The sequence below is a fragment of the Mustela nivalis genome (genome assembly GCF_964662115.1).
Source record: "Mustela nivalis genome assembly, chromosome: 4".
NCBI classification, from domain to species: Eukaryota; Metazoa; Chordata; class Mammalia; order Carnivora; family Mustelidae; genus Mustela; species Mustela nivalis.
The window spans coordinates 118426911-118453504 of NC_139023.1; the positions used below are offsets into that span (position 1 = coordinate 118426911).

General features: G+C 38.5%; 1 protein-coding gene across 2 annotated transcripts; it reads left to right on the forward strand.

The window, feature by feature from the left end:
* Positions 1 to 1716: 1716 nt before the first annotated feature.
* On the forward strand, positions 1717 to 21425 carry HSD17B13 (hydroxysteroid 17-beta dehydrogenase 13). 2 transcript variants are annotated; one of them, XR_014310610.1, is made up of 8 exons: positions 1717 to 2058; positions 6698 to 6805; positions 7861 to 7992; positions 10115 to 10221; positions 11915 to 12052; positions 12589 to 12694; positions 14840 to 14956; positions 20394 to 21425. XR_014310610.1 is itself a non-coding variant. In XM_082726668.1 (7 exons), exons 1-7 carry the CDS (start codon positions 1849 to 1851, stop codon positions 20482 to 20484), a joined length of 903 nt encoding a protein of 300 aa, XP_082582794.1. In that variant the 5' UTR covers positions 1721 to 1848; the 3' UTR covers positions 20485 to 21425. The 2 variants fall into 2 exon arrangements, 1 of the variants encoding a protein (XP_082582794.1); XM_082726668.1 differs by lacking the exon at positions 12589 to 12694 and having other exon boundaries at positions 1721 to 2058.
* The last annotated feature ends 5169 nt before the right edge of the window (positions 21426 to 26594 follow it).

The following is a 26594-nucleotide window of genomic DNA, read 5'->3' on the forward strand; positions in this document are numbered from 1 at the left end:
ACCTAATACTGCTTTATCAGTTTGGCAATCACAGAACCTTTGACGATGTACTAATGAGCTCTCCAAAAAGGAGGGAAGAAGCATTTATTTGAAGAGATTTTTTAAAAATTATTTTAATTGACATATAATGTATTATTTGCTCCAGGGGTACAGGTCTGTGAATCATCAGTCTTACACATTTCATAGCACTCAGCATAGCACAGACCCTCCCCAATGCCCATAACCCGGCCACTCTATCCATCTCCCCCACACCCTAGCAGCCCTCAGTTTTGTGAGATTAAGAGTCTCTTATGGTTTGTCTCCTTCCCGCTCCCATCTTGTTTCATTTTTTTCCCTCCCTACCCACCGTGACACCCCACCCACCTCTCGAATTCCTGATATCAGAGAGATCATATAATAATTGTCTTTCTCTGATTGACTTATATCGCTCAGCATAATACCCTTTAGTTCCATCCACGGCATTGCAAATGGCAAGATTTGGGGTGTTTGTTGGCTGCAGTATTCCACTGCATATATATACTATATTATTTGAAGAGATCATATTCCTCAACTTAAACATGGCAGATTACTATAGTTAGACTAAGCAAACAGTGGCTTATAGTAATGTACATAAATCCTCTTTCTCATTTCATGGTCTCCAAAGAAAGAATAGTATTTCCTCATAACCAAGGTTCCAAACCCTCTGTCCCTGTGTATTTGACTAATTTAGGTCATTTAAGTGAGGTCATGCAATATTTGTCCTTTTGTGGCCCTCATTTCACCTAGCATATTCGGAAGGTTCATGAATGTTGTAGCATGTATCAGAAATGCATTCATTTTTAGAAAGGAATAATATGCCCTTGTATATTTCTAATACATTTTGTTTATCCATTCATCCATTCACGGACACCTGAGTTGTTTCTACTCTGGGAGTGTCAGAAGTCATACCACTTTTATTGCTTCTCGGCCTTTTGGCTAAGACCAAGTGCAAGTCGTACCACTTTTTTTTTTAATATTTTATTTATTTGAGAGAGAGAGACAGTGAGAGAGAGCATGAGCAAGGAGAAGGTCAGAGGGAGAAGCAGATTCCCTGTGGAGCTGGGAGCCTGATGCGGAACTCGATCCCAGGACTCCAGGATCATGACCTGAGCTGAAGGCAGTCGCTTAACCAACTGAGCCACCCAGGCACCCTCAAGTCGTACCACTTTTAAGTGCAGTCTTGGTTCCGGAGCTAATGCTCATTCCCATAGCATCACAGAGGGAACTGATTGCTTTATAGAACCTCCAATCTCCTCCAAACTTAAGAGGTTTTCAGAGAAATTAGCACCTTCTGTAAAATAAGTAGTTCACAGAAATATTGATGCTGGGCTTTCCTGAATAAATGAATCACACCAGGGTTGGTTGGCCCATATTTAAGTCTCCTAAAGATAATATCTCTCCTTTCTCCTTTTCCTTCAGTTAAACACACACACACACACACACACACACACACACTGGTTTACAGAGAGATACCAAGAGATGAGCAAAACACCATTAGCTGATGCACTCTCTCTGGAATTATTTCTAGAGGGGCAACTTCCCTGTGCAACATAGCACACAACTGCTTCTCAGTAAGCCAGTCCAAAGAACACTTCTTCCAGGATTCCGTGTCCCGGTGCCAAGCCTTCAGTAACAATTGCATCACTTCCAAACTCAGGTGTTTCCCATCTACTAGAACACGTGGACAAAGCCTGCAGCAAATCTGGCTTACTTCTGCCAGTCCTATCCACACTTGGAGCACAGCTCTTCCCGGGAGCTCTGTGGAGAGGGTGGCTCTCTGCTGGCGTTAGAGGAGGACAGAGCCAGAGGAGAAGAGTACAGAGCAGCGCCATGAATATTATCCTGGACCTCCTCCTGCTCCTGCTCACCATTATCTACTCCTACTTGGAGGCACTGGTGAAGGTTTTCTTTCCCCGAAGGAGAAAATCGGTGGCTGGGGAGATCGTTCTCATTACAGGAGCCGGGCATGGAATCGGGAGGTGGACTGCGTATGAATTTGCAAAACGGAAGAGCCGACTGGTTCTGTGGGATATTAATAAGGTAACGCACTCACGTGCCCATCTTTTAAAGTCACAAGTAAGACATATGTTGTAAAAATTATTTAACTTAGCAACCGCTTATGTTTGTATTTTTCTTTTTCGTTGTTTAATAAACTCTCCAGTGCCATATTCTACATATGTATTGGGATGGTTTGACAAAGGGAACATAATTGAGAACTAAGCAGTGATTTTTTTTTTTTTTAATGCCATGATATCTGGCATGGTTGATAACATGGACTCGGAGCCAGGCTACTTCCAGGCTTTCCCGTTTCCTTTTTTTTTTTTTTTTTTTTTAAAGATTGTATTTATTTATTTGAGAGAGAGAGAGAGCAAACATGAGCAGGGGGGAAGGGCTGGGAGAGGGAGAAGCAGGCACCCCGCTGAGCAAGGAGTCCAGTGAAGAACTCAATCCCAAGACACTGGGACCATGACTTGAGCTGAAGGCAGATGCTTAACCAACTGAGCCTCCCAGGGGCCATTTCCTTCTCTTTGAGATTTTTTTTTTTTTTAGATTTTTAAAAAATTTTATTTGACACACAGAGAGAGATCACAAGTAGGCAGAGAGGCAGGCAGAGAGAGAGGGGGAAGCAGGCTCCCTGCTGAGCAGAGAGCCCGATGTGGGGCTCCATCCCAGGACCCTGAGATCATGACCTGAGCCGAAGGGAGAGGCTTTAACCCACTGAGCTACCCAGGTGCCCCTAGGAATGTTTTTTACATTGTTAAAAGCATGTCAAAGAAGGCAAAAACCGAATAAAGAAACAAAGAAGAACATATGATAGAATCTCTTAGTGCCTTCCCTCACATGCACACCATCCTAAAATATTTACTCTGGCAATTTGCACAATAGTTTGTGGACTCCCGGGCAAGAAGATTAAACAAGTGAATTCTCGGCCATAGTAAACATTAGTCATGTTAAATAAAATCCACAACCAGTGAGTCGGGCTTTCTCTTGAGCATTCATATTTTTCTTGTACTGTTATTTGTAAACACCATATTAAGTACTCAAAACTGAAATAACTGAAATTTTGTATCATTTCCCCTAAACTTGTGAATTCTGGTAAGGCCATGAAAATATACACAGAAAAATGTTGCAGGATTTTAAAATTAAAAAAACTGTAAAGTTTTTTTTAAGAATCAGGTTTTCCACCAATCACAGTGAGATCTTAACTGCCGTCGTATTACTACTCTCTCGTGTTCTTTGCTATCATGTCTAGTTGGCCCCTGCTTCTTAAAGCCTTCAGAAATGTCACTGGGGGGCACCTGGCTAACTCAGTCGATGAAGCACGTGGCTCTTGATCTTGGGGTTCTAAGTCCAAGCCCCACACTGAGGGTAGAGATTATGTAAAAGTAAAGTCTTTAAAAAGAAAGGTCACTTGAACTTAGAAAAGTACTTCTTCTCTGGTTCTTTCCAGACACTAAGGATACTATACAAGGAAAAGTTGACACACTTCTATGTAACAGACCCAGGCATTTAATAGATGAGTTGATGTACATGAAAGTGATTTGGCTTTGGTTTGGTCCTTGAAGAGATTCCAGTGCAGTTTTTAGAAAAGGACAAGAATTTAAATTGAGAAAACTTGTCTGCTGTTCTCAAGCACTCATCAAAAAAAGAGAACTAAGTATAAATCCATGAATAAGACTTGATAAAATCTAACCTTTGAATCTTTCCAGATGTGTGTTTTGGGGGAGAGAATTCACACTTAATTACATTTTTAAAGTTCCAGTGACCAAAAAAAAAAAAAAAAAATTGACTTATTTAAGATTCTGCCTGAAGGACGAGTTGCCTCACCTCACAGGATTTCTTTGAATCCTTGAATTTTATGATTAAACATTAAAGGTATTAAACGATTCACTCTAGGGCTACAAATGTAACTCAGATCTTCTTTACCTGTGGAAGGTCCCAACTCCCTTTTTGTTATGGCTGGCTTCTTTGGCCCGACCTAATGAATCATCTTAGCAGTTTCCCTCACTCAATCTGAACTGTTGCTTTAGGAAAACTCTGGAAAGTGGAGTAAACAACGCAAGCTGGAGTTGAAGCTAAAGCAACTATTTTGCTTACGAAAAGACAAGGCATTACATTTTGTAGTTCTATAGCTCAGTTGTAAGACTGACAAATTTTGAAGTCTTCAATCAGAGCCTCTGAGGAAAGCTCTGGTGACCAGTGCTCTCTACTGACCGTGAATCTAGAGACAAGAGAATGCATGGTTCCTGTAACTGGGCAATGAGCAGGCTACCAACTGAAGCCGAAATGGGGGAAAGAGCACCTGTCCTCCTTTACTCCTCTGCAACTCCCAAAAGACTATGAGGGGACATTGACTATGACTACGTGCCCTAATTTCTGTTCAGGTCTCTTCTTTGGGATTCCAGGCTACTGCTCTGGGGCGTAGCCTGAAGTATTGGAACATGAAGGACCCCAGGGAGACAGGGCTGGCTATGGGAACCCACCTGTCATTCATTCAGGGACTGTTCCCCCCCACCACCCCGCCCCAGCTATAGCCACACAACTAACAACCCGTTGTGAGAGAAGGGCTTTCAGGTGTCCTTGCCTCTTAATCACAAAGAGTCTATAAATTGTGAGAGGAAAAAGTGGAATTTTTTTTTAAGATTTTATTTATTTATTTGACAGAGAGAAATCACAAGTAGATGGAGAGGCAGGCAGAGAGAGAGAGGAAAGCAGAGAGCCCGATGCAGGACTCGATCCCAGGACTCTGAGATCATGACCTGAGCTGAAGGCAGTGGCTTAACCCATTGAGCCACCCAGGCGCCCCCGAAAAAGTGGAATTTTTAAAACCTTATAATTTTAATAAAATCAACAGAAGTCAAAACTTGAAAAGAATTCTAATTTTCCAGAAATGCAGGTCGAGAAACAACAGGACAATTTTATTTTAGGTGAAATGCCCATTGAATATTACCCCCACCTTAAAAGACCACCAGAGACGTGAGTCAAAGCCAATCAGCCAGGGTCGTTTATTGCAGGTTCGAACCTGGACCTCTGTGCTGCTCGTTGCCGATAACGCCGAGAGGTACAGAGCTGGGTTGGTGCAGGATTTTTATAGACAGATACAAACAAGTTTCGGGTGGGGCTGAGCTGATTGATTGATAGTTTGAACAGGCATACTTGGCATCAGTGGATTGGGTCAGGGGACCCCGGCGTGAAAGCAGACAAAGCAATCTTACAGAAGCAGAACTGGCTGGTTAGCCCACACATGTGGAAAAAAGCACTACCAGGATATTGAAGGCCTGGTTACTTATCAAGTAAAGACAATTGGGAGTCTCCTGGTGGAATCTTACATTCCTGCTATCAAGCATCCTTGTTAATGAGATTTAGGTTTAGAAGAAATTTAACTTTATTTACTTTTCCTTCTACCTCCGCCTCCTTCCGTTTTTCATGGAGGGGAGGGTGACATTAGGGCTATTGATAAGGTAACTTCTTTGTTGTAAATCTCAAGGACATTTGCAAACCAAGGGAGACTCCTACCTTGCAGGACTGTGATCTCTGCAAGTTAACTATTTATCGTTTTATGGCAGTCAGGGGTGCCTGAGGAATGCTACACATATGGAGGGGAGCGGGTGAAGGGGCGGGGGTGCAAGGCGCCAGCTTCTGCTTTGTCCTCAGCCAGCCTCCTGCTCCTTCATAGTCTTTGAATTCAGGCTGAAAATAAGTTTCTCCCTCTCCATGTCCTAGAATAGTTACAAAGTTACCACAAAGTTACTACATTTGCAAACTTGAGGAGACTATCCAGGGCCCTCCCCTATTTTCACTCCAGAACACTGGCCCACAAGATTATATCCTCAAGAGTGGTTTGTCTCCCTATAAAAGTCTTCCTCAAATAAGGATCCTTCTTTCTCCTTCCCTCCGAGATGGTTCAATTAGAATCCTCGAGAAAACTGTGACAGGCAGAGGCATAGACTAAAATTACCATCGTTTAGAATTGCTTTCCTACCTATTATATGGTTGGTGCTCAATAAATATATGTAAAATGAAAAGCTGAGTTTTCTTTTCTCGTGTCCTCAAACATCTCCATGGATGACCCCACCAAGAGCAACATCTTTCAAGCGTGTTCTAGCTGTGAGAGTAGTCTGCTTTAGAAAAACTGCCTCCTGGAGAACCCTCTAACCCAAGATAAAAAGCTAGAAAAACATGAAGGATTTCCCCCCCCACACACTTTGACAAAGAACGGCTATTGAGAATAAAGCCAAACAAGGTGAAAACACGTGACGGATGGGAGCACTGGCTGGCAGAAAAGCCAGGTAAAATCTCTTTGCACATTAGGCAAGCAGTGTCTCTCCTGAAACTTTCTTACAAACGAGGAGGCATTTTGGACATGAATTTTTTATAAAGATTTTATTTATTTATTTATTTATTTGACGAAGAGAGATCACAAGTAGGCAGAGAGGCAGAGAGAGAGAGGAGGAGGAAGCAGGCTTCCCGCTAAGCAGAGAGCCCGATGCGGGACTCGATCCCAGGACCCTGAGATCATGACCTGAGCCGAAGGCAGCGGCTTAACCCACTGAGCCACCCAGGCGCCCCTTGGACATGAATTTTAATCTTTAGAGACATTTCTTCTCCAGTTCTTTCTCTCCCACTCTTGTCCCCTAACTGACCTACATCGTTCTGCGCTTACCCTTTCTGATTACAGCACGGTGTTGAGGAAACAGCAGCCGAATGCAGAAAACTGGGGGCCACAGCCCATGCCTATGTGGTGGACTGCGGTAACCGAGACGACATTTATAACTCTGTGAAGCAGGTGAGACTTCAGATGACACATTTCTTCAGGTGATTTTGTATCCATTGACATGGAAAATGTAAAGTTTCTTTCTGGTGGCCCGATTTAATTACAACTGAGGAGGCTGTGAAGAAGGAAGGACACATATATTATCTCCTTGCATAGAATCCACTCACTCTGGCTATTCCTATTGTTAAATATTAGGTTCAATTTCTTTGTGCTCAGAAGTTTGAGCAGTGGTGTGGAGCGACAGAGAAGAGTTTTATCCCCAGGAGAAAGGATCACTTTCTAGTTTCGTTTTAGTCCTATTACTTTGGCACTAATTCCTTTTTTTTATCTGCAGTTTTTTTCTCTGAGGGATATTATTTATGTTGCTGGTAACCTAGCCTTCTATAGAAAATGTGATGTTAATAATATGACAATGTTTAAAAGAGTAGATATCAAATACAATGAACTGAGCACACTGATAAATGACTGCAGGCTTTAATCTCCCCAATAACCCTATTGACCTCATTTGACTGATAAGCAAACTGAGGTTCAGAGGTGTTGGGCTGTCCGTGGTCACATGACTAGTAGGTGGTAGGACCAAGATTACTTAGATGTCGAAAAAATAGTTTCTCCTAGCTTTATGACAGTGTTTCCTTGACATTCACTTTTTTTTTTTTTTTTAAGATTTATTTATTTATTTGACAGAGATCACAAGTAGGCAGAGAGGCAGGCGGGGGTGGGGACTTTGCCAGGGGAAGCAGGCTCCCTGCTAAGCAGAGAGCCCGATGTGGGGCTCGATCGCAGGACCCTGAGATCATGACCTGAGCCGAAGGCAGAGGCTTTACCCACTGAGCCACCTAGGAGCCGGGCATCCACTTTTTGACTCAAGTTTTTGTCCTGCCTGAACTCTGAGAGACCTGATGGAGTGCAATAAAGAATCTAATCCCTGAAAAAAAAAAAAAAAAAAAAAAAGAATCTAATCCCTGAATGACTTCAGCCCTGAAACTTTGTTTCTTTTCTTTTTTTCAAAACTTTGAGTTTCTGTAACACATCCAGTGAATGTGTTTTGTTTTTTTTCCATTTCAAAGGTAAAGAAAGAAGTGGGAGATGTGACCATCCTGGTGAATAACGCCGGGACAATATATCCAGCTGACCTTCTTAGTACCAAGGATGAAGAGATCACCAAAACTTTTGAGGTCAACATCCTGGGACATTTTTGGGTGAGTGTAAGAAAACTTTCTGGTGTGTGGATATCTCACACTCCTCTTTAGGTGTAGTTAAGTTCACACCTTTATATTTGCCTTAAATCAAGAATCACCAAATTAATTTGAGTGGGAGAGTCTCTGACAGAGGGGCATGGAGTTTGAAGGGACACAACTCACCAGAATGTAGGCTAGTTGGTATGTCTTATACACCAGAACCTGACACAAAACATGACCTGGATGGACCGGGTGCTCAATATATTTGTGGAGCTTTGCTAAGGGTTGTCAGTGTACATCTTTTCAGTGCTTTAGAGGAAATATATACGATATACATTCATTTGTGACCTCCTACCATGGAATTTTAGAACTGAAAGGACAACGTAAATCACTACTTGAATGCGTATAGGTGTTAGAAACTTTTCTGCACGGGACTCAGACAAACTCTGGATCCATGACAAAGTTAGATATATGGCTCTACAGACCTCTTATAATTGGTTATCAGAAGACCAGAAGGGGCGCCTGGATGGCTCAATCGTTAAGCAGCTGCCTTTGGCTCAGGTCATGATCCCAGGGTTCTGGGATCGAGCCCCGCACTGGGCTCCCTACTCAGCGGGAAGCCTGCATCTGCCCTCTCCCACTTCCCCTACTTGTGTACCCTCTCTCACTGTGTCTGTCAAATAAATAAAATCTTGGGTGGGGGGGGGGGGAGAAACTGAACTATGAGTTTGTAGAAAGCATTTACATGGATTTATCAGTGCCCCAGTATTCAGTCTAGAGCCTAGAGCAAATCTGGATTCTGTAAGAGAAGGAAGAGATGTGTCCCCCCTGCATCTGCCCAGCCCCCACACATGCTAGTGAGGATTGATTATTATGCCCACCAAACTACATAGGGACCTCATGTGTTAGTTATCTATAGCTGCATAGCACATTATATCAAAACTTAACGGCTTAGAGCAATAATAAATGTTTTCGTTTCAGAGTTTGTGGGTCAGAAATTTGGGAGTGGCTTGGCTTGGCAGTTTTGGCTGTGAGAATTTGCTATAGGGTCCGTAGGGCGTGTTTATTTCATAAAATACTGATACTTCTCACAAAACAGCAAAAGCTTTTTGGAGACAAAGAATGGCTTTCTGTTTCCTGTAACATCAACATATAATACACAATGTCACAAACAGGGAGATACTAAATATAATCACAATAGACCATGATTGTGGATAGGACAAAACTCAGCTTTTTCTACTTAACTTGATACAGTAACACAAGGTTTCAATTCTTCTAATTAGAATGATAAAGCTCCAAACCAAAAAGAAAAAAAGAAAAGATTTAAAAAGTTTACATGATACCAGATTACCATAGGGGATATTTTCAGTTCTGAAAACACTAAATTTTCCCCTTAATATTATTCAGTTGACCTATCCATAAAAGAGATATTTGATTCCTTCTGAAGGGACAAGAGAGGAATTTTGTTTTTAAGATTTTTGTTTATTGGGGCACCTGGGTGGCTCAGGTCATGATCCCAAGGTCCAGAGACCAAGCCCCCAACTGGGCTCCCAGCTCAGCAGGGAACCTGCTTCTCCTTCTGCCTCTCACCCCACTCATTCTCTGTCTCTGTCTCTGTCTCTCTCTCCCTCTCTCAAATAAATAAAAACCTTTCAAAAAAGATTTTTAAAATGTATTTATTTAGAGAGAGAGGGAGAGAGAGTGTACAGGAGCCCACAAGCACAGGGAGAGGCAGTGGGAGAGGGAGAAAAAGAATTTCGAGCACACTCTGCACTGAGCCTAAAACCCAACAAGGGCTCCATCTCATGACCCTGAGATCATGATCTGAGCCAAAATCAGGAGTCAGACACTTAACTGACCGAGCCTCCCAGGCCCCCCAAGGAAGAAGGGGGCATATTAAAATGAGTTCTTAGCATGTGATATTTAGTACACAGCCCTCAATGCCAGCTTAAACAAATACATTTCAATCTTTTTCATTTCTGTCATTTACATAGAAGTGATCATGGAATATCAACACGTATTTCACTTCATCTTTAAAGTTGTCTCAAATGTTATTTTTTCTTAAAAAGAAAACTACCTAATTTAGAAACCTAATACCTGTGCCATGTTTGTTTGTTTTTTTCTTTCTGCAATGATCTTTAAGATCACAAAAGCACTTCTTCCACCCATGATGAAGAGAAATCATGGCCACATTGTCACAGTGGCTTCAGTGTGTGGCCACGGAGTGATTCCTTATCTTATCCCATATTGGTAAGTAATATTTTCCAGCAATGACATATATATATAGATATATATATCTATATATATATATATAATGTCTTTTAAGGGTTTATTAGACCTTAGATTCCAATCCTTGTTGCAGGGTTATTTACAGAATTTACATAGTAATCTAGAATAAACTTTTACAATGACTCCTCCTAAAACAGTGAAACTGGTTGTATCATTTAGATTTCTGAAAGCTCCTCTGTAAAGCAATGAAATGTAATGCCTAGTATGTTTCCGTTGTATCCTGGAAAGAGTTCATGTTGATAAAAGAAACAGGGACCCACAGACTAAGAAGTAAAACCTACAGTAGTCCAAATGAACATAAATGGGTGCCATCACCTGCAGGCCCAAGACCAGCTCACCAGAGTGAACCCTGGACCAAAACATTTTCCAGTGTGCTTGTGCCATGAAAGACGGTGTATGTATGAGAGAGAGAGGGACTGAGCCTCTAGCTGATTAAAAGATGCAGATAGTACATTGCATGGTCTACCCCTTGGTAGACCTAAGAGAAAAGGTTGGGGGGCCCCGAGGATATACTCTTTGAAAAATCTCTTTTTCTTATAAATTCCTTCAATGGTATCTCTTTTCCTTACTTCGGCTTCATGTAGACCTCATCGAAAAACTTGCTAACAGTTGGTCCAGTTCTTTTTATAACAGGCAACACATAAGTCTCAGTGGGAGGGTATGGGTAATTAATAGGTTTATTATGTACCTGGACATCATGATCAAGGTTAAACTGAGTCATGGACAAAACTACTTCTGACACTGAAAGTAGCACTATAGTTAAATTTTAATGTCAGGGGTCATTGCACACACATAAGGGCGGTTTCAAGCTGCCTCTGCTGTCTTAAAATATAAGAATTTCGCAGATTAAACATTTGCTATTGTTTTAATGTTTAGAAATGTGGAAACCCAATGTCCTAATACTTTTTTTTTTTTCACTCTCCCTTAAGAAAGCAGCTGGCCTTTAATTTTACTGTTCTTATTGTCAACTGATTCGAAAATACAATGAACATTTATATAGATTCTTACAGGTAATGAAGTTATAAGGCATATGCCAAACAATTTAATCCTCAAGTCAGCCCTATATTTTATTACTTTTGTTTAAAAATCAGGACATCAAAGAAGATAAAGTGATATGCTGAAGGCTGCGCACACAGGCACCCCCATGCCACCTGAGGTCTTTTCATTTACTCCAGATTTTCACAATGAAATTAAGAAGCCAAAGCGGCCTCTAAGGTCAAGAGAGAAACTAGGAACCCGCTTAGCAAGAAAGGAGAAATGTGTAGAGTCCCACAGAAGCTGCAGTGTAAATATTGGTTATGTAGTTTTTCTAAGTATGTTTTTCCTGTTTCATACCTTTTCAAAATAAAAACAACAGTTTTTATTTAAAACTGTTAAAACTGATCAGAAAACAGCCTAACCAGAAAACCTTACACTAGGGTAGAAATGTGAGCAGTAAGTTAGTTAATACATTACTAGAATCCATTCCATTGCTATTGTTGCTAAGTAAGAAATTGGTACACTCAGAATTCTGGAAAATCATGTTAAGAAAACGTAGATGAAAACTGATGACCAAGTGGGAGATTTAGGATGTTGGCTTCTACCTGTTCTCAAACCAAATCAGCGTTGCCTTCTTACAGAAAGCTAGTAATAATGGTGGGTAATTCTCTTGCAGTGCCAGCAAATTTGCTGCCGTTGGCTTCCATAGAGCTCTGACATCAGAACTTGAAACCTTGGGGAAAACTGGAATCAAAACCTCATGTCTCTGCCCAGTTTTTGTGAATACTGGGTTCACCAAAAACCCAAGCACAAGGTGAGGTCTAAGTCAAGTTAGGATGAGAATATGGCATGAGAAATTGATAGGAAATCTGTACAAGAAATCTTTAGGTGGATCAACTGAGGAAAATATGGAAAAAATGAAAAAGAAAAAATGTTTCTTCTTAATATTGTACTGCCTTTAAGTTTTCAGTTTGAAATTAGATGAATAAAGGGGGGAAATGCATTGAAGACTAGCAGGAGTGACCGGCTGCCAACGAGTTAGGCAATGGGGTGTTTATTTGAGTCCAGGTGAAAGGTTCAACACCCTCAGGTGCCGAGAGGGAATGAGAGGGGGGTGGGACAGGCTGGAGAGGTGTGCTCAGGGATGTCAAGAGTGTCCTCTCCTAGAAGCCCCACCCCTAAAATGGATATTGTGTAACATCCCCCTTGCCCATTCATGGTTTGTGCTCCTCAGACTATGGAAAGGTACAAGTATACACCCCCTTTCCATCTTCCACGGTACTAGCATGAAGTACTCCAACATTTTTCAAACTGCTCTGATCCTAAGAATCCTCACCTGGGTTTCCATAGGAAAAAAATGTTCTGTGGGTCTTCCTTAGAGATTCTGACTGAGATGAGCTCCAAGAATGAGACGTTTTGCTTTGCTTTGCTTTACAAGCATACCTATACCTACCAGGTAAGTCTGGAGACCGGTTTGGAGACCACTGATGTATTAAATAATAACCACAGCATTTGATCACCATTACCTCCTTGTCCTCCATTAAAATGCAAATGCTCCTAGGAGCAGCAATAAATTGAGCCCCTAACCCTTTTATCAAGATGAATTTCTATGAGAACTTTATCTCTGGTACGGGAGCATTTGAAACCATAAGAGAGGAGAAAATGGTCCTGAAGGGGGGGGGGGGAGGCAGAAAGGTAAGGAGATAGTCCCTAACATTCAGATACTCTCACAGATTTGCCTCGATTCTGGTATATATTCTGCTGCAGGTTAACAAAAGACACTAAGCTTGCTCATCTGAAGCCAATTTGGTACTAAAGGGGAACTAGTCCTCAATAGATTCCTTCACAAGAGCTAACAAATTCTCCTTAAAACTTAGCCTCCTTTGAAGCTACTGACTTAAAGCTCCGGATTAGCTGTGTGGCCCCTGGAACTGTGGCCCCCTGCAGGCAGGGCAGTTCTTAATAGTGCTAGACCACAGGCACTTATCAAGTACACAGTATTTAACTAAATACCGTGGTATGACTGGGACTCTGGACTCTGTTTGCTTAAACAGAAAATTGGGCCAAATAAAACCCTCTTGGTAAGCATTCAGGACTAGTGTGCCAAGAGTACCAGGTCCACTGGTGGGGAAGACAGGGTAGATGAAAAGAGTAAGGCTAATGCGACCCCAGAGAGTGTGGAGGCTTGAGAGTGACCCTTATGGGCTGATAGGCAATGCTGAAGATTGACGCAGAAAGCTGGATTCCGAGTCCCCTTGGCAAAGGCTAAAATATTTATATACTAATATCAGGCTTGGCTCAGACACTGGGTAAGAGAAACCAGGTAGGAAAACTCAAGGAGGGAAGAGGCAGAACCCAATAATTTAGAAAGGTATTGATTTATATTACTCTGTGCTGACTTGCTACTCCATGCCACGGAAACCTCCATCCCATAATAATCTGGAGTAAATCACAGAACATGTCAGGAAAAGAAGTTACAACTTAGCTCTTCTACCTTTTTCCATTCAGCCTGTGCCCAGACTTCTTAGTTTTGATGTAACACTTTCATTCCATTTATGTTTTAATTTCTTGTCATCATCTTGCACTAGTGGGTCTTCCACTCTGAGCCTGTGGTTATAAATGCTTCTCGGGAACTCACGTACACAGTCTTCAGTATGTACAAGGTCACGCCTCCAGAATGCAGTATACTCCCTGTGCGCATCTTGAACTCTCATTAAATTGTAACATAGGCAGTTCAGAGGTGGACCGCAAGAATTAGATGCCTTCAAAATAATCCAGTTTTGCCTGGGTGGCTCAGTCAGTGGAGCGGCAACCTTAGGCTCAGGTCATGATCCCAGGGTCCTGGGTTCGAGTCCCACATTGAGCTCTCTGATCAGGAGAGAGCCTGCTTCTCCCTCCGCCTTCCAGCCTGCTGCTTGTACATGTTCACGCTCTCTCTCTCACACACAAATAAATAAAATCTCAAAACAACAACAATAATCCAGCTTTATCGGATAACTCCAGTAGAAACAAATTATGCTTAGCAATAGCCTTGTATCCCGGAAGCCCTGAAGAAAGATGTCAGATATTTCCTTTCTGTCCCCAAAATAATCCTACCCACTACTCTTCCTTGCCTGGAACGTCTTCACCTCTATCATCTAATTCCTCTTCACCACTTGATAAATTTTTTAAAGATCTGTTTATTTATTAGAGAGCATGAACAGAAGGGGCAGAGGGAGAAGGAGAGAGAAAACCCTCCAGCAGACTCCCTGCTGAGAGTAGAGCCCATTACGAGGCTCCATCTCAGGACCATGAGATCATGACCTGAGCAGAAACCGAGAGTTGGAGGCTTAACTAACTGAGCCACCCGGCGCCCCTCCACCCTTTTGATATTTTGAGGGAGTGAGCCATTAAACATGCCCAGTGGATGGGAAAGTTTAAGATTGTGATAACAAAACGTCCCCATGTCATGTGTTGGGCAGGTGGGAGCAGGTGGCATTTCGTCAGTGAATCCTAGAACCTTTTAAATCCTAATTTGGTATCATGATAAGTTAAATTTCCTGCCTTTGATAATTAAAGCAACAACAACAAAAATAACCAGCCTTTTTTCTTCTTATCACAGGCTGTGGCCTCTCTTGGAGACAGATACAGTTGCAAGAAGCTTGATAGACGGAATACTTACCAATAAGAAGATGATTTTTGTTCCATCATATTTCAATATCTATATAATACTAGAAAAGTAAGTACAGTACAAAACATCTAAAATGCTAAAAACACCAATGGAGCTGTCGTTACGATGAAGAGTATTTCAGCTGTGAAAGTTGCTGTGGAAACCCCCTCCCAGGCCTAGGGAAAACAGTTAAGTTTTCTCTGTTACTGCCTTATTCAGTCCCCCCAAAAAAGAATGATTCATTTTCTCTACCGCATCTACCATCTCACTTTAATCTTTGCTAGAGACCATTCCAACTGAAGGAAAAACAGTTTAAAGAAAATGCAATATAGCTGAAAATAAAGGGTCTATTTAAAAGCCTACTGGAGTTTTGATGGAAGTTGCATTGAATTTATTGATCAACCAGGGAAGAATTGACATTAACAATAGTGAGTCTTCCAATCCAAGAAAACAAAGAACATAAAATATCTTTCCTATTTTTTTCTCTTACCTTCTTTAATATCTCTACACAACATTTTATCGTTTTCAGCATATGATCTTATACACCTTTTATCAGATGCATCCCAAAATTTTAATATTTTTGATGCTATTGCAAATGGCATTAAAAAAATTTCTTATTTCCCATTGTTTGTTACTAATATGTGTTTGATTTTTGCATTTTGTTCTTGTATTTAGCACCCTTGCAAAATTCATTTCTAGTAGTTTTTGTAGATTTTAACAGAATTTTTTTTTTACAGATTATTTCAGATGATCATATTGTCTGCAAATAAAGGCACTTTTACTTCTTCTTTTCTAATCCGTATGGATTTTTGTTTGTTATTGCACTGGCTAGAACTTTACATGCAATTTCAGATAGAATTGGTGAAAGCATACATCCAAGTATTCCTCTCAAGCTTAAGAGAAGAGTATTAAGTATTTCACAATTAAGTATAACATTAGCTGTAGATGTTTTTTCATAGATGCTTTTTATCATGTTTAGGAAGTTCCCTTCTATTCTATTACTATTTTGACGAGAGTTTTTATCAAATGCTTTTACTAACTGTATTAAGATCATATTTTCTTTCAGTTTCATTTCCCTTTGTTGATATGGTACATTTTGCTGATTAAATTTAAAGAATAAATTACCCCTCCATTGTAATGTATTTGTCTGATTTTGTATCAGTATAATATTGACCTCATAGAATGAGTTGGAAAGTATACCCTCCTCTTCCCTTTTCCAAAAGAGCTTCTGTGGGATTGGCATTATTTTTTCTTTAAACTTTGGTAGAATTCACTAGTGAAGCCACCTGGGCCTATTTTCTTTGTAGAAAAGTTTTAACTACAACCCAATTTCTTTAAAACCTATAAGGCTATTCAGGGTACTTATTTGTTCTTGGTAATGTGTGTCCTTCAGGGAACTTGTCCATTTCATCTAAGTTGTCAAATTTATTGGAATAAATTTATTCATAATCTTCCCTTATTGTATTTTTAATATATTTAGAACATCTCATTCCTGATATTGGTAATTTGTTGTATTTTTTATTTTTTATTCTCTTCAGTCTATCTAGTGGTTTATCAATTTATTGATTTTTTTCCAAAGAACTAGCATTTGGTTTATTTTTTTAAAGGTTTTATTTATTTGACAGATCACAAGTAGGCAGAGAGGCAGGCAAAGAGAGAGAGAGGGAAGCAAGCTCCCTACTGAGCAGAGAGCCCAACGTGGGGCTTAATCCCAGGACCCTGAGATCATAATCTGAGCTGAAGGCAGAGGCTTAACCCACTGAGCCACCAAGGTGCTCCAATTTTTTAATGTATTTTTTTAAATTTTTTGTATGTTCTATTTCACTAACTTCTGATTTTTATTATTTCTTTTTATGATGACATTTTCCATTTAATTTTCCCTTCTTTTTCTAGTTAGCATGGAAACTGAGTTCATCTATTTTTTTTTCTAGTATAGGCACTTAATGCTATAAAGTTCCCCTGTGTACTATTTTCAATTCTGTCTCTCAATTTCTAACATATTATGTTTTCATTTATAGTCTGTTCAGAATACTTTCTGATTTCCCTTTTGTATCATGGGTTGCTTAGAAATGCAATTTTTAGTTTCTACCTTTTGGAAATTTTCCTGGTTTCTAATTTAATTACTTTTTAGTGATATATTTTAAATTTATTGAGACAAGGTTAAGTTTGGAAAATGGTTTATTTTGGTAAGTGTTCCATGTGTACCCAAAAAGAATGAATAGAGTATTCCTTATTGTTGAGTGTTCTATAAATGTCAGCTTAGATCAAATTGATAGTGTTATTTTCTGACTATTTTATTAATTATTGAAAGGAACCTCAATATTTAACTATAATTATGAATTTGTCTATTTTCTTTGCTTTTCATTTTTGCCTCCTGTGTTTTGAAGTTCTGTTATTATGTGCATAGCAATTAGGATTATTATGTCCTCTGGATGAATGAGCTACTCATGTTGGAAATAACCTTATTTATCCCTGGAAATATACTTTGTTGTGAAATCTACTGATATTAATACAGCCACTTCAGCTTCTTTTTTTTTTTTTAAGATTTTATTTATTTAATTGACAGAGATCACAGGTAGGCAGAAAGGCAGGCAGAGAGAGAGGAGGAAGCAGGCTCCCTGCTGAGCAGAGAGCTCGATGTGGGGCTCGATCCCAGGACTCTGAGATTATGACCTGAGCCAAAGGCAGAGGCTTTAACCCACTGAGCCACCCAGGGGCCCCCACTTCAGCTTCTTTAGATTAATGTTCTTAGTATATCTTGGTCTTTTCTTTTACTCTTAACCTATTTATCTCCTTATATTTGAAATGTGTTTTTGTAGGCAGTATATAGTTTCTTTTTTAATCCAATTTGGCAATCTATGCCTTTTAATTGGGGGTATTTAGACTCTTTACATTTAATATGAATATTGACTTAGTTAGATTTAAATCTAGATATAAAGCTTGCTATTCGTTTTCTATTTATCCCATTTATTCTTGGTTCCTTTTTCTCTTTTTCTGCCTCCTTTTGGTTTAGTTGAATATTTTCATGTTTCCGTTTTATTTCATCTTTTGGCTTACTAACTATAATTCTTTGTTTTGTTACTTTAGTTATTGCTTTAGAATCCATAGTATGTGTCTTTAACTTATCACAGTCAATCTTCAAATGATATTATACCACTTTCTGTATAGTCTAAGAACCTTACAATGGCATACTTCTATCTTTCCCCTCTGACTTATGCTATGATTATCATACATTTTAATTCTACATATGTTAAAAGACATACATTATGTAGTTTTTGTTTGTTTAAACAGTCAATATCTTTTTAAAGAGATTTAAATAACCAGGTAAAATCTTAAATGTTATCCATGTGGTTAACATTTCTGGTGCTCTTCATTCATTTGTGTAGATCCAGACTTCTACTGGGTTTCATTTTCCCTCTGCCTGAAGAGTATTCTTTAATACTTTCTCAGAGAAGTTCTGCTGGTTGTGAATTCTTTTGCTTTGTGGATGTTTAACAAATTCTTTATTTTGTCCTAAGCTTTGAAAGATATGTTTACTGAGTATAGAATTCTAGGTTGGTAGTTTTTTGTTTTTCAGTACTTAAATGACATTCTCTGTCACCTCTATGATTTCTGTATCATCTCTGCTGGAGGTTGCTCTAACTAAAGCAAAGATTGTTTTTAAAGGAATACAATATGATAAAGTGATTAAGAATGAATGCTCCACCTAAGATTAAAAACCGCTTTACCACTTAGAGTGTTTTGACCATGGATGAGTTATTTAACCTCTGTGGCCTCAGGTTTTCCATATAGAAAACGTAGATGGTGTTAATACCTCCTTTCTAAGCATACCCTAATAATCCCAGAAGATAAGTGAAGCCCCTGCCATTAAAAACAACAACTACAACAACAATGCAGAAGTCAGATATTAAAGGCTTAGGAAGCAGAACTTGCATAACATTCTAGGAAAAAGGGCATCTGGATGGCTCAGTCTGTAGAGCATGCAGCTCTTGATCTTGGGATTGTGAGTTCAAACCCAACAGTGGGTGGAGAGATTACTTAAAAATTAAAGAAAATCTTTAAAATATGCTAAGAAGAGATAGGAATATTTACCCAGAGGAGATAATCTCAGCTTTCTTTTGAAGGACAGTTTATGATTGACTAAAATTGTATCAATGAGAAGATAACAATGCTAACTTCACGAGGCCTTGGGTCATTTTGAAAGCAATCCACATAAACAGTGCTACCTTGGAATGGAACAATCCAAGAACAGGGACAAACTTCATTGCTACATCAATTTCAATCTTCCATTTTAGCTTAAATAGACTAACTTAAGTTAGCATAACCTCAGCCTCATGGTAACATCATCTCAAGGGTTGACTAAAGGTCTTGTTGCTAAGCAAATGTAAGAAAGGAGTTTCATGGGATTCCTTCTCTCTTGGGGCTCAAAACGGGTCATGTTAATGTTGAAAGAAATCAAAATCATAGCATATTTTCTTATGAACAAGATACTAAGCATAGTCATCCTGTCAGGTTTGGAGAATAGGTATCCTTGTACAAGAAACAAGAGTCTCAAAATCTTTGATATTATTGTGGAATTGTCATGATGGTTACACAGCAACAGGGACTTACCGTTTACCTTCTTCACATATTCCTTTTACAGAGATAGACGATGTTGTGAGCAGATGCAGTTACTAGCATGGAGGTTTCTTTGTGAGAATAATTAAATAGTTATACTTGTCTTTCTCCCAGCCAGAACTTCCCTGCCCCTTTGCTTATTCTATCCATCCAACCCCAGGCAAGGATGTAAATCTTGCATTAGTCAACACCAAAATGATTTTCTATATGACTTTCTTTGCAGAATGTGTTACACCTTCCTTCTTAAATTCACATATACACTCTTCCTTTCATCTGTCTACTCAAATCTTTACTCATCCTTGAACACTTTTGAAGTTTTCCTTCGCTATTCTAACCCACATGAATTCTCCTCACAGCTATAGCCCTTAATTAGAGAAGGCTGGTATTTCTCATTCATTGCCTCCTCTTAGCCTCTTAGCTCAGCAATAAGCTGCTCAGGCCATAGCTGAGTACCTTGGTCTAGCTTCTTATAAGGTGCGTAACAGATAGTAAATATTTAAGGAGAAGAGAAGGGATGTAGGTTCGGCAGTCCTTCTGTGAATGCTTCCTATCAGGATTCATTGACAGTTTCAGCAATAAGTCCAGCCCTTCAGTTTCACATCTTTATCATATAAAATCTCCTTTAGTATTTCATTAATATGAGAAGGTCTTAAGAGTAGTATATGCCAGTGTTTTCTTTATATGTCCACAGTATTTGAACTCCGAGTATTAAAAGACACACGCACACACAAAAGAGAGAGGGGTAGGTGTGAAGGGGAAAAGGAGGAACACAGGAAGACTAAATGCAAACCAGATAATTCTCCATAAATTTTAATGGACAACAAAAAAGAACTCTCGTGTCAAAAATTTTTTAATTGAGAATTTTTCATCTTTTTTTTTTTTAATACAGATTTCTTCCTGAACGAGCCTTGGCGGCTATAAATCATTTACAGAACATTCAATTTGAAGCAGTGATTGGCCACAAAACCAAAATGAAATGAATAATTGAGCTCCAGCCAGAGATGTATGCACCTTAACAATGTAAATCTAAGTTTAGAATCAATGCATCAAAGCTTAATTTCACATTTTTCAATTCTGTTAATATTAAAAACATTGGTTTGACATTAGTAGCGCTCAAATGAACGAGACTAATTACCTGTCTTTCTCAAGAAGATTAATGTAGCTCTAACAAATCCATTTTTCATCCCATGCCTCTTAAAAACTTCTGTGCTTACATACACATACTCAAAAAGCCACTCTTCTTAAGATATTTTATTGCTTTTCTTTCTGCTTGGAGGGGAACAAGGCTACCTCCCTGAGAGTAAATACAAAGCGAACTTAATTTACACAGGAAAGGCCTAAGAGCTGGCAGTTAGAGATGAAGTTTAAGAAGCCGGTACTCCTCCAAAGGACAAAGAGGTTAGATCTATGAAATTCAACATTTGGAAGCTTTCTCTAGCTTCTCCCATTTCATCAGCCCCAAACAGTGCAACAGTATTCTGTAGTTTCTTGCTTGATTCTGTCCTTTGTATAGTTCTTATGTCCACCAGGAGTAGACACTCTGTACTTTCTGCCCTTTTCATAACCTCTTAAAATACTGTGCCATACAAAAGGTGACCCTTTCTTGAATCTCAGGATATCTGAAATTTTAACCCCATGATCATTGGTACCAGAGATGTTTAGATAGTTTTGAGCTTCAAAAATAAAAACTAACGGAAAGGAGTTAGGCTGACTACCTAATACTAGACAGTGGATCTAAGAGATAAAAGAGTGGTCTCTTTTTTAAATAGAAAAAAAATCTGATTCCCACTACATCAAGAGTAATCTTATCTCAGGGTTTTTCTCATATATCATGGACTGCTTTTACATCAACTATCTGCCTGTTTTTATTAAAAATGATAGATTAAAAACCAATCATTAATAAAAATTTCTTAAAAACAAATGACAAGTATGTTGTGCTTTTAAAAAATAACCTGTTGGGTGCCTGGGTGGCTCAGCTGGCTAAGCAACTGCCTTTGGCTTAGGTCATGATCCTGGAGTCCTGGGATCGAGTCTCACATCGGGCTCCCTGCTCACCAGGGAGTCTCCTTCTCCCGCTGACCTCTCTCCTCTCATGCTCTCATTCTCTCTCTCTCAAATAAATAAGTTAAATCTTTTAAAAAATAAATAAATAAATAATAACCTCTTGTGGTTATTAAATAGAGATTTGATTTTTAATCTCTCAGTCTCAATGAATCTCCTTCAGAGATGTTTTAGTTTTTAAATTACTTTTTAAAGATTTTATTTGTCAGAAAGAGCACAAGCAGGGGGAGAGGCAGGCAGAGGGAGAAGCAGGCTCCTTAACTAGCAAGGAGCCCAATGCAGGACTCGATCCCAGGACCCTGGGATCATGACCTGAGCTGAAGGCAAACGGTTAGCTGAGCCATCCACATGACCCCATGATGATATTTTATTTCCTTGTTTTAAAACTAAGAACTGTAGGGACGCTTAGGTGGCTCTGTTCGTTGAGTGTCTGCCTTTAGCTTGGGTCATGATTCCACGGTCCTGAAATTGAGTCCCATGTCAGCTCCCTGCTCAGCAGGGAGTCTGCTTCTCCCTCTGCCTCACTCTCTGTGCGCTCTCTCTCTCACTCTCTGACAAATGAATAAATAAAATATTTTTTTAAAAAATTAAACTAAGAACTGTATAAGTGAAGCTGAAAATGTGTTATTTTAAAAAGTATGATTACAAAATTTCAAAAGAGAAATATGTAAAGTAGAAAATATAAGCCTACCCCCCCACACAATCCCATTCCTCAGAGGTCAGGCTATTAATGCACAACCTTCTGGTCATTTTTTAATGCATATACAGGCATATATATGATAAATATATTACATTATTTTATTATGTGTTATTGCATGTGTTATATAATAGGTTGATAACATGCATTATATTCTGTAACATGTTTTTTTAACTTACCAATGTATCACAAACAGCCTTTTCTTTCAGTAGAGTTTAACCTCATCCTTTTTCTTGGGCTTACGGTACTAAATGATATTATAATAAACAATCCCTTTGTAACAAACATTTTAAAGGTTTCTAATTTCTTATTGCTCAACAAATCCAAGAAGATTGAAATAATACCATGCACATTTTCCAACCACAACAATAGGAAAGTAGAAATCAATCATAGGAAAAATCTGGAAAGAATACATATATATGGAAGCTAAGTAACATGGTACTAAACAATGAATGGATCACCCAAGAAATCAAAGAGGAAATAAAAAAACACATGGAGACAGGGGGACCTGGGTGACTCACTCAGTTGAGCATCCAGTTCTTGATTTTGGCTCAGGTCATGATCTTGGGATCGTGAGATAAAGTCCCGTGTCAGGCTCTGCACTCAGCATGGAGTCTGCTTGAGATTCTCTCTCCTTCTGCCCCTCCCCACCAACTCTCATATTCTCTCTCTCAAATAAATAAATAAAATCTTTAAAAAAAATAGATGGAGACAAATGAAAAGGAAATTACAAAGGTCCAAAATCTTTGGATGCAGCAAAATATGTTTGAAGAGGGAAGATTACAAGGGTACAGACCTACCTCAAAAAGCAAGAAAAACTTCAAACAACCTAATCTTACACCCAAAGGAACTAGAAAAAACAAAAGCCAGTAGAAGAAAGGAAATAACAAAGATTAGAGCAGAAATAAATGAAATAGAGACCCCCCCCCCAAAAAAAATCAAAACAAAACAAAAACCCGAATGGGGCAAGGAAAATAAGAGCTAGTTCTTTGAAAAGATCAAGAAAACTGATAAACATTTAGTCAGACTCATGAAGTGTGTGTGTGTGGGGGGGGGGGGGCATCAAATAAAATCAGAAATGAAAGAGGAGAAATAGCAACCAACACCACAGAAATACAAAGGATTAGAAGAGTATTCTGAAAAGTATATAGCAACAAATTGGACATCCTTAAAGTAATGGATAAATTCCTAAAAATATATGACTTTCCAAACCTGAATCAGGAAGTAGTAGAAAATGTAAACAAACTGGTTACAGTTTGTTCAAATGAAACTGAATCAGTGATCAAAGACTCCCAACAACAACAAACTCCCAACAACAAAAGTCCAGGACCAGATGGACTCACAGGTGAAACTATCAAATATTTAAAGAAGAGTTAATATCTATTCTTCTCAAATTATTCCAAAAAAAACAGAAGAGGAATAAAAGCTTCCAAATTTATTCTATAGAGCCAGGATTGCCCTGATACCAAAACCAAATAAAGACACTACAAAAAAAAAAAAAAAAAAAAAAAAAAGGAAGAGGAAAAAAGAAAGAAAACTACAGCCCAATATCTCTGATGAACATAGATGCAAAAATCCTCAACAAAATATTAGCAAACTAAAAATAACAATACATTTTTCAAAATCAGCATGATCAAGTAGGATATATTCTCAGGATTCAGAGGGTGTTTCAATATTCACCAATCAACTATGGACTCTGAAAAACAATCTGAGGGTTTTGAAGGGGTGGGGGTTGGGAGGTTGGGGTACTAGGTGGTGGGTATTATAAAGGGCACGAATTGCATGGAGCACTGGGTGTGGTGAAAAATAATGAATACTGTTATGCTGAAAATAAAAAATAAATTAAAAAAATAAATAAATAAATAAAAGTCAAAAAAAAAAAATATTCACCAATCAATGTAATACATCTCATTAACAAGAGAAAGGATAAAAAAATCTATGATCATTTCAATAGATGCAGAAAAAGCATTTGACTAGATTCAACATGTATTCAAGATAAAAAAAAAACTCTCAATAAAATGGGGCTAGAGGGAATATACCTCAACATAATAATTGTATATTTTAAAAACCTATAGCTAACATTATGATCAATGGTGAAAAACTGAGAGCCTTACTTCTAAGATCAGGAAAAAAACAAGGATGTCCGCTCTCACCATTTTTATTCAAAATAATACTAAAAGTCCTACGTGCAGCAGTCAAGCAAGAAAAAGGAAACAAGTGTATCCCAATTAGTAAGGAAGAAGTTAAACTGTCACTATTTGCAGATGACATACTATTTATAGAGAAGTTTAAAGACTCCATCAAGAAACTACTAGAACTGGGGCACCTGGGTGGCTCAGTAGGTTAAAGCCTCTGCCTTCTGCTTGGATCATGATCCCAGGGTCCTGGCATCAAGCCCCGCATTGGGCTCTCAGCTCAGCGGGAAGCCTGCTTCCCTTCCTCTCTCTCTGCCTGCCTCTCTGCCTACTTGTGATCTCTGTCTGCCAAATAAATAAATAAATAAAAATCTTAAAAAAAAAAAAAAAAAAAGAAAAAGAAAAGAAACTACTAGAACTGAAAAAAAATTCAGTAAAGTCAGAGAATATAAAATTAATATACAGAAATCTCTGGCATTTCTATGCACTAAAAATGAAATAGCAGAAAGAGAAATTAAGAAAACAATTAAGAAATTAACTAATAATAATTACTAAATTAAGAAAGCAATCTTATTTACAGTGGTACCAAAAGAATAAAACACCTAAAAAGAAATTTAAGCAAGAGGTGAAAGACCTACGCTTTGAAAACTAGAAAGCTTTGATGAAAGAAATTGAAGATGACCCAAACAAATGGAAGGATATTCCATGCTCATGGATTGGAAGAACAAATATTGTTTAAATGTCTATACTACCCAAAGCGATCTTCAGATTTAATCTTCAGACCTTCAAATTTTATCAAAATACCAACAGCGTTTTTCATAAAACTAGAACAAATAATCCTAAAATGTGTACGGAACCACAGAAGACCTAAATAGCCAAAGCAATCTTGAAAAAGAAGAACAAAGCTGGAGGCAACACAATCCCAGGTTTCAAAATATGTTACAAAACTGTAGTAATCAAAATCAGTATGGTATTAGCACAAAAATAGATGCACAGGTCAGTAGAACACAATAAAGAGCTCAGAAATAAACCCAAACTTATGTGTCAATTAATCTACAACAAAGGAGGCAAGAATATGCAATGGGAAAAGATAGTCTCTTCAACAAAAGGTGTTTGGAAAACTGGATAAGCTTCATGCAAAAGAATGAAATTGGACCATTTTCATAGACTATACACAAAAATAAATTCAAAATGGATTAAAGATCTGAAACCATAAAACTCCTAGAAGGAAACATAGGCAATAATCTCTTTGACATTGGACATAGAAATATTTTTCTATGCACATCCCCTGAGGCAAGAGAAACAAAGGCAAAATTAAACTACACTAAAATAAAAACTTTTTGTACAGTGAAGGAAATCGTCAACAAAACAAAAAGGCAACTTACCAACTGAGAGCAGATATTGGCAAATGATACATCCAATAAGGGGTTAATACCTGAAATATACAAAAAACTAATATAACTTAGCACCAAAAAACCACAAATAATCCAATGAAAAAATGGGCAAAAAAGTAAGACATTTTTCCAAAGAAGACATGCAGATCACCAACAGATGCATGAAAAGATGCTCAACTTCACTTAGGAGGGGAATGCAAATAAAAGCCACAGTGAGCTCTCACCTCACACCTGTCAGAGACAAGAAACAACAGGTGTTGGTGAGGCTGTGGAGAAAGGAACCCCTGTGCACTGTTGGTGGGAATGTAAACTGGTGCAGCCACTGTGAAAAATAGCATGGAGGTTCCTCAGAAAATTAAAAATAGAAATACCATATGACACAGTAATCCCACTACTCTGTATTTACCCAAAGAAAATACGATTTCAATACTAAAAATGCTAATTTAAAAAGACATAGGCACCCCTATGTTTCCTGCAACATTCTTTATACTAGTCAAGATATGGAGGCAGCCCAAGTGTCCATTGATAGATGAATGGTTAAAGAAGCCATGGTGTGATATAGATAGATAGATAGATATTTATTTAATTATTTTTATTTAAAAATATATATGTATATTATATATAATATTTCATATATAAATATATATGGAATACATATATTTATTTATGGATTTATAAATCCATATGGATTTATGGAATACTACTCAGCCAGAAAAAAGAAATCTTGCTATTTGCAACAACATGGATGGATCTGAGGGCATTATGCTGAGTGAAATAATAAATTAGTCAGAGAGAGACAAATA